Raw genomic sequence first — 8,627 nt, 5'->3', positions numbered from 1 at the left:
TTAATCATTTTTTTAATTATATTTTTAAAATTTCATTGAAATTTCATTTTATTTTATTTTAACTTTTGTTTTTTTGTTTTTTATCTTTGTTTAATTTTATTTTTATTCTTCATTTATTTTGATGGTTTGATAATGGAATTTTGTTGGTAGAATAACTGGTCAACAAAAAAGGTGTGTTATCGTTAGTGATGAATTCTTTCTTTAAGTAAACGTATTTAAACATATATAAGTAAATATACATTCATATATATATATATATATATATATATATATATATATATATATATATAAATACTTATATATATAGATATTATTACAGTTGAATTCAAAACATTGGATACATTTTTTACTTTACTTACTTAATTTCATTTTATTTCATGAATTTCAAAAATAGAAAAAAAACTAATTGTGGCATGTGCAAGAGTTTGGGTTAAGTCAGGGAAGAATGGATTACAGTAAATATCAGCCCACTTTGGATGCAAATATGCTGCAGTCTGTCAAGAAAATAAAACTGAAAAGACACTGGCATCTAAAGCATGACAATAATCCAAAGCAAACCTCAAAATTCCCCACGAAGTACTCCAAGAAACACAAGCTGAAGCTTTACCCTTACCTGAACATCATTAAAAATCTGTGGGGAGGTCTAAAACATGCTGTGTGCGTGAGACAGAATAAAAATGACTTGAATTTCCGCCATTGTTGCTTGAATTTGTAAGCAAAGTTAAATCATGACAAGACAGATGTTTTTTTCTAACTTAATGAAATAAGAAGTCACATTCAATGTGCTTGTAGGTAGCACACACATCTAATAAAGGTTGAAGACAGCAGTTGAGGTTTTTACTGGACCCAGTTGTAAAACTCAGTTGTACAGTATTGCATGACAAATTCGAGAACACTGATTACAAATTAAAAAAAAAAAAAAGATTTGACCATACCATAAACACGAGTTACACCAAGCATATTCTTTATGCATGATTTAGCATATTATTGGATTCATAAAAGTATGGACTTATGTCAAATTAGTTAAATTGTCCCTCACAAGGCTGAATCACTAACCAGAAATCTATACCACTGTAGTACAACATCAACTATGACTGACCCTGGTCTAGTAGAGGAACTCTCAAAATGTAGTAAGACCTGAATTGCTTTAGTATATTTCAAGCTCATTTGTTTTAAAGTTGTGTTTTATCAAATTGCTTACATTTTTTTTCTGTGTGTCAAGTAATTAACAAAATCTTCAGCAAGGTTGTATTATTGTATCATAGAAAAACTGTAAGACTGCATTTATTTTCAGCGTTGATACATCTGTCAATTATTTTTTTTAACAAATGAATGATTAATCAGTAAATACAATGTCAGAAAATAGTGAAAAAGACCCATTATTATTGCTTGAAGCCGATTTCTACTGTTGTCTGACCAACAGTCAAAAGTCCAATTATGGCAAAATTTCACATTCGAGAAGTTGGTAGCAGGGAATTTATAATATTTTGTTCAAAAATAACACAAACAATTAATTAATTATCAAAATTGTTGTTAATTTATTTTCTGTCAGTTGTCTAATTGATTAATCAACTAATAACTTCAGCTCTAGGGTACTGTTTAGTTTTAGAGTGTCCGGGAAAACAATTACACTGTTAGGAGGTTAATCCTGCCATGGTACCTAATGCCAGGTAGAAGCAAAGTGTTGTCAGTGAAAGAAATAACTTTAGGTCGCGATAGAAGTACAACAATGAAATTTTAATTCAGTAAACATAAATATAGAGTCCAAAAGAGTGAAAGCAAAAGGAAAAAAACAAAAAACAAAACATCAACAGTTAGCTTAACAGTTATTAGCTAACAGTTACTTACAATGTTGAATTAGCGCCACGTTAGCCTAGCCTTAGAAAGCCAGTGTATATGACTATCTCGGTTAGCAGCAAACAGGTCTTACAAATCTCAAATCAAGATTCACAAAACAGGTATAATAACACAGTATCTACGGATAATACCCCAACAAGGGCATTTGGGGAGTAGATATAATATGCTTATAAAAAAAAGGGAAAGTAACAATGTCGGGTAAACTGAAACTGCCATTAACGAATGTTTAACTGAAAAAAGCTGCCAGTGGGAAAAAAGACGGGTTTGTTATTACAACCTGGCAACCCAAAAGTTGTTCATGTTCAAGACTTATAAATCAATATATCAATATAGCATCGTTTCGTCTGGAACTTTTCACATGATCAAAAAGTGATACGGGTGTATCACAGACCATATTCACTTTTCCACACATTTCTTACTGAACAGCGGTTTGTGTATCTTGTGTTGTTGTAATTAGGCTAGGCAAGCGGGACTACTTGGAGCGCCATTTTTGACCCTTCTCGCCCACCGTAGCCAACGGCAGAACCACTCTCCGAATAACAACATGACGGTGGCTGCTGGTGTCAGTGAAACTTTCGTGTTTGTGTCGGTCACGGCTGCTTAGCAAGCTGTTTCGATGCTTCGCAGCTCATCTAAGGAGAGCACGTTTAGGCAGTGTTGAACTGACAGTTTATGCGGCAAAATGGAATACCTGCTCCAGGTGAAGATAGGCGCCTTGATCGGTTTGTTGCTCTTAACTCTTCTTTTTGGATCCATCCCTGCTCGAGTCAAATGGTTCAGGAACACAAACGGGACAGGTTGGTAAACGCTAATATAACATAAGCAGCTCATATAAGCAAGCGTTAACGTTAGTGTTGGTGCTTATTAAGACAGCTTGTACCACTTATATTCATCTCTCAAAGAAGAGGGGACATGGCGAACAAATTAAACATTTCATTTTGTTGGTATAACTTGTTTCTCTATTACATCGATGCCGAACTAGCAAAGAGTAGTCACTGATTTAATTTGCAGTTTTCATTTCTGTTCTACGGTGTGTTATCATTTGCAGATAAATGAGGCAACCTTAAAATGCCAGCAGGTTAAACGAAGTTTGGTGCAATACACCCGCCTGCGATTCCGTCTCTACTGGATTTTAGGCAGCGGTTTCACCAGCTGCCCGTGTGAGTGAATCACGCGTTTTAGGTGTAGATAACCAAACATCGGCTGATTTTGTCAACTGTGACTTAGAAGCCGTTAATGATAACAGTTGCTGGGATTACGGAGTACAGTTAAACGTGGTTAATAACAGGGTGGGGTTCAGTCACTGATCATGAGACACCCGACCTAGCAATGTAATGCGTTATTTCTCTACTACCATTCGTAAACCCTCCCCTCGCCCCTTGACTGTGGTCAGCTGATTGGGATGAAGCCCGGAGCCCGGAGCCCAAGGCGTTCTTAAGACATGGCCACACGCTGTCATGGTGGTGACCTTTGGCTTTTCGAAACTGAAGTGAAAGTATGATTTGTCTCCATGACGTCCGTGTGTGCTTCAGTGCTCGCTTGAGTCATTTTGACTTCTCATGAGGTGTCACATGATCTCCCACCAGCTATTTAAATTTGTAAGGAGGGAGAGGCAGCGATGTGATTAGGAGTCCCATGTCTGAGACTTACCATCAATCCTCTAATTATAAGCGAATTAAGTGGTAACAAGTTAGAAAATGTAAAATACCCCATGAATTCACACGGAGCCTCATAATTCAGTAATAGATTCTGCGAAGAGTAACACATAATTGAGAGTAAAACTGGGAAATATGCATTATATACCCTGCAGTTAAGGCCTCAGTAAATGTACCATTGTGTGTAAGCTCATCTGGAAACATAAAAAACGTTTTGTCTGTCCATGTACAGAAACCCATCGCACAGTTCTGAGTCTGATCAGCTGTTTTGCCGGTGGGGTTTTCCTGGCGGCGTGTCTGCTCGACATCATTCCAGACTATCTGTCAGACATCAACGCCGAGCTGGATGCTCGGAAGGTGGAGGTACGTCCAAGTGTGGACTGATTTTTGGAAATTTGGAAATTCATCTGTCAATATTTTTTTTCAATTAATCTGTTAATTTTTAGTCTATAAAAATCTGGTATAATGTTTCACAGAGACTTTGATTAAATGCACCCTGTTATAAAACTATTCGGTTTGGCAGAACTTTGTAGTAACTGTATTCTTAAAGAATAAAACATCCACTGACATTTCACACTTCTAGGAATCCTATTTTCTGTGAAAGGCTTTATATTCATACTGTTCTGTTGTCTGTTTAAATCTCTGTTCACTAGTTTTTGACTTTACTAGACTGAGCCTGCAAACTGTTTAATCTCTATATTGTTCTTAAACAGACCAGCTTCCCTCTTCCAGAGTTCATCATGGCTGCCGGCTTCTTCATGGTCCTTATAATGGAGAAGTTTGTCCTAAATTGCCGGGAGATGGGAGGGGCTCAGGAGGAGAGGGCTCCCCTTATACCGGATAACATAAGCGGGCACGGGCACGGCCATGGGACAAGACCTGATCTGGAGAGCAGCGGCCACCACGTCCATGTTGACTTTCAGGCTCACTCCCCCTTTCGTTCGTTCATGCTCTTCCTCTCGCTTTCGCTCCATTCAGTTTTTGAGGGTCTTGCTATCGGCCTACAGAACACTGATTCAAAGGTAAGAAGAGAGAAAGTACTTCACCTGATGCTCAAAGTTCCAGAGACCTGTTTTCTCCAGTACCTAAAGTTCTTTTTCAACTTTTTGGTTGTAATCTACGTCTAAAAACTTCTGCAGAGTTTAGTTGTCAGCTGTCATTTCAGACATGTCTAACTAACTGCAACCCCCCCGACTCGTTCACGGACTCTTCTGTCGATGTTTAGCCCACGAACATTGAGGGCTTATGGATAATAAGGTTCATTAATGGTGGCAAAAAACATAAATATTGAATAAACGAGAATAGATATTTTTTCAAAAAACAAATACTTATCCAAAGATATAAAGTGAACCATGTGACATACTGTTGAAGAGGGCTATGTTCCAAGCATAGTTGTAAATTTTGGTGGGATTTTTTTGAAAGAGGTTTCACTTCGGCTCTCTATTTTTTTAACTTAACTTTACCTCTCAGGTTCTTCAGGCTTTATTGCATGTCATGCTCTTCATAAACAGTTATTTTAGCTCTTCAAATGAAGTTGGAATCATATTCACAGCAGTCTCCGATATCTAGAAGAGAGCACGGTTTTAGTTTATAGCCTCAAGAAGCTTTGACGGGAAAGGAATCTATTTCACTGTCACGTAGGTCAAATCTGTTTCTCCTGTTCGCAAGAAAGCCTAAGCCAGTTTTCCCTCGTGATTTTTCATCTACATGTAATTGTGTTTAATGTGTGTGTTCAGCTGGAAATTTACTTCACTATTTAGAAAAAAGCTTTAAGTTTAATGAATAAATTGATTATTGAATACAATATATATTCAAACTTTGTCTAATTAGATAAATCCTTTGCAAGTAAGATCTCATTTTCAAGTGACACCGAAATATATAAACTATTTTAACTACATTATTCAAATATACAGCACAAGATGCCAAAGAACAGTAATATGTTAGAAAAAAAGGAAAGAATGATGAATTAGATATAAAATAATTAAAACGGGTTAGGGTTAGGGGTTTTGGACTGGGATTTCACAACCTATTCCTCAGCAGGCCCAAGTGTACCAGTCTGTGGATCAAATGCGGGCAGAAAAAAACTCCATTTAGTTGACCTGAGTCTACTGTATGAAAGTAGAGTCAGCTTATAGAGTAACTTACCACCTTCTGGAAATCCTGCTTTGCTGTGCTGCAGCGGCTGAAATTCTCACCCTGCTACAGTGGTGTGGAAGTGGGCTCAGGGCGTGGTCAGCGCACACTCACGTCACCGTTGGATGAAGTTACAGGGGCCAAAGAGCACCCTGCTGGACAGAGGTGCAACAAACATGGAACATCGGCCCACAGGGGGATCTCTTTGGTGTTAATTAAATAAACAACCCCACTCCTTGAGTTCATGTTAACTGCCAAAACGGAGGAAGTTACCCACATTGTACAATGGGCTCCTTTCTGAATTTATTGATTTATTCTAAACCCACACTTCACATATATCAATTAATCACTTATGAGCAATATGGATAAATCCTCTATTGCAGTAAATCTAAGAATATTTTATGTTTTGATAACAACATATGAAATGAGACGGTTGATGGATAAAATGGTTGGGTACCTGAAAAATCGGGGCACAGTAAAACCTTGGCATAAAGTAGACCGGCTCTTTGATTTGCAGCATTGTCCACAATGACCTAATATTTGTTTATTGGTGTCGGGCCCGTTTTTCTTCAGCTAAATACTGAGAAAACGAAGGAAGTGATTTTTGATTTTAGAACAAGAGGAAAGACACGCTAAGAAGTAGCTGTCAGTGGTGACTGTACTGAAGTTGTAAATGTATATAGATATCCAAGGACAGAAATTGAGGATTACAACAATGTGGAATATATGTGGAAAGTATGTGGAATATGAGTTGTTACCATCAGTACAAACGTACAGGGCGTCGCCACTGCATAGTGCCTGTGTTCAGCGATCCCTCATACCCTCCAGTCTGTTAAACAAATCCTTGAGATAAGATAGTTGTGCCGCTTTGATTTTGATGTTCTATGGAACATTATGTTGTTTGAGGTCTGTCTTTCACTGTAATGTCTTTTTTTGTAGTATATATTGTCATATTACCCAGTCCTATTTGTCCACTAAAACTCAACGGAACCTTTATCTACAAAGTCATCAACATGTGCTATTGTCTGTGCAGGCTGATTCTTCATAGACCATTACGAGCTTTTATAAGAGCTAGAAATAACCATAGAACCTCTTTGTGTTCTCCAGGTATTAGAGATATGCATCGCTATACTTGTCCACAAGAGCATCATAGTGTTCAGCCTGTCTGTGAAGCTGGTCCAGAGCGCAGTCCGTCCGATATGGGTGGCTGCTTACATCGGAGTGTTTGCCATGATGTCGCCCTTGGGCATTGCCATCGGCATCAGCGTTATGGAGGCTCAGCTAGAAGCCGGAACACTAATCCAGGCCATCCTGGAGGGGCTTGCTGCGGGGACTTTTGTTTACATCACCTTCCTGGAGATCCTCCCACATGAGCTCAACTCTCCCGGGAAGCAGCTTCTCAAGGTACTCTTCATCCTGCTGGGCTTCAGCATCATGGCAGCTCTGACGTTTTTGAGCTGAGTCAGAATGTTTCCTGGACGCTTTGTGCCAACTACTGCAGTTTGTGGGCGACCCTTGTACAGAAGACAAATTGTCCCTGTCAGAAAAGAAGAAGTCGGTTTACTTACGCACTGTTAAATCCAACTCTGGAGTTTTTATTGTCGAAAGGAGCATGACAACAGATGTTGGTGTTTTATTGCTTTCAATATACTTTTAAAAGATTTCATAAAGGAGGAGTCCAGCCAATTTTTGTTATATATATAATTTCTTTTTAAAAGGATTTTATGTTAACCATGAGGAACCATTTACTGCAGTGAGAAGTTATTTACAAAGGGGGAAGAAGTGGCATATAACCTCATTTATCACTTGCCATGTTTAGAAACACGCTTACGAACTGCAAACAAAACCATTGCCTCTGACCTTTGACACTGTTGAGGAAACCCTTGAACACAATGGGCTGTGTTGTCTTTGTATGTTACTTGTAATTAATTCAATCATGTCAGTATATCAGTACCTCCAGATATTTAATGTTTACATTTTATTTGAAACAAATTCAAACCGGGAATGTGTCAGCTTCTTGTTTGTGCCTTCACTTTTCTAAGAATTTCATATGGTATGTTCTTTACTACAGGCTCAGCTGGATGGTTGGTCTTTTGTTAATTGTTTTTATTAATGATTTTTCCAGTGACCCAGGTTTATCTGGTAAATACTGACGTTTTAGTCCAATGCTTTTAGATGTAGTTTCCAGTATGAGCCCGCTTTTACTGGATAATCAATCAACATATATTGCTTTTGTCCAGTAAAGTAGTGTAAGAGGAAACTGACGGCCTGGCGCAAAAAAGAGTGGCAATGAGAAAATCATGAGAAACTATGTGGTATTTCTTTTTATTCTTTTTGCACTTTTCCAATAAAGAGTCAGTGATCATCTCCACGAGCTAGGCTAAAATGTAATTGGGTTCTAACAACCCACTATTTAAACAAGCTGATCACTGTTTTGTTTTTTTTACAGTATGCTGACCTTTATCCTAGTTTTTGGTCCATTCTGTTTTGCTACTTTGTCAACTCTAAACACACCAGGCTATTTGTCCATAAATACAGACAAACTATTGTATTACTCAAACGCCTTCTGTATGTAAAATGCTTTTAGTTCTCTTTTTAGAATGTGGACAAATACATAAGCTTTAAATATCAGGACAGAGAGACGTGCGAGATAAAGAATTATATCTGTAAACTGATACCTTTATAGTATATCACTAGTGCACACACCTGTGTTTGTGTCAAGAAATTAAACCTTGCAGGTTGGGACCGTACAGCACATTGAGTACATTGATTCAGTGTATTTTAAACTACAGTACGGGCCGAGGACCAAAACTGTATTTTTCATGGCCTATGCATTTAAAAAAACTACAATTACAATAATAATAATACATATGTGCACTAAATCTGTAACTTGTTAGTTTAACTGCACCATATTTTGCAGAGTTTACTTTCTCTTCCCCCAGTTCTAATCAAAAGAAATCTTGAATTAAATAAAAAATTATA

At 37.6% G+C, this 8,627-nt stretch overlaps 1 protein-coding gene across 1 annotated transcript; it reads left to right on the top strand.

Moving 5' to 3' along the window:
• Nucleotides 1–2,358: 2,358 nt before the first annotated feature.
• slc39a1 (solute carrier family 39 member 1) lies at nt 2,359–8,627 on the top strand. Its single transcript, XM_040140883.1, has 4 exons — nt 2,359–2,654; nt 3,745–3,875; nt 4,226–4,534; nt 6,753–8,627. Exons 1-4 carry the CDS (start codon nt 2,540–2,542, stop codon nt 7,104–7,106), a joined length of 909 nt encoding a protein of 302 aa, XP_039996817.1. The 5' UTR covers nt 2,359–2,539; the 3' UTR covers nt 7,107–8,627.

This window comes from Xiphias gladius, chromosome 1 (assembly GCF_016859285.1).
Source record: "Xiphias gladius isolate SHS-SW01 ecotype Sanya breed wild chromosome 1, ASM1685928v1, whole genome shotgun sequence".
Lineage (NCBI taxonomy): Eukaryota > Metazoa > Chordata > Actinopteri > Istiophoriformes > Xiphiidae > Xiphias > Xiphias gladius.
Note: the sequence above shows the minus strand (reverse complement) of the source record. Positions and strands in the feature narration are given on the sequence as shown.

Bases quoted from the DNA above. Each gene is read 5' to 3' on its own strand.
- slc39a1 (XM_040140883.1), top strand. From the start codon at position 2,540: ATGGAATACCTGCTCCAGGTGAAGATAGGCGCCTTGATCGGTTTGTTG. The intron at 3,876-4,225 runs GTACGTCCAAGT...GTTCTTAAACAG, and splicing joins TGGATGCTCGGAAGGTGGAG to ACCAGCTTCCCTCTTCCAGA. The intron at 4,535-6,752 runs GTAAGAAGAGAG...TGTGTTCTCCAG, and splicing joins TACAGAACACTGATTCAAAG to GTATTAGAGATATGCATCGC.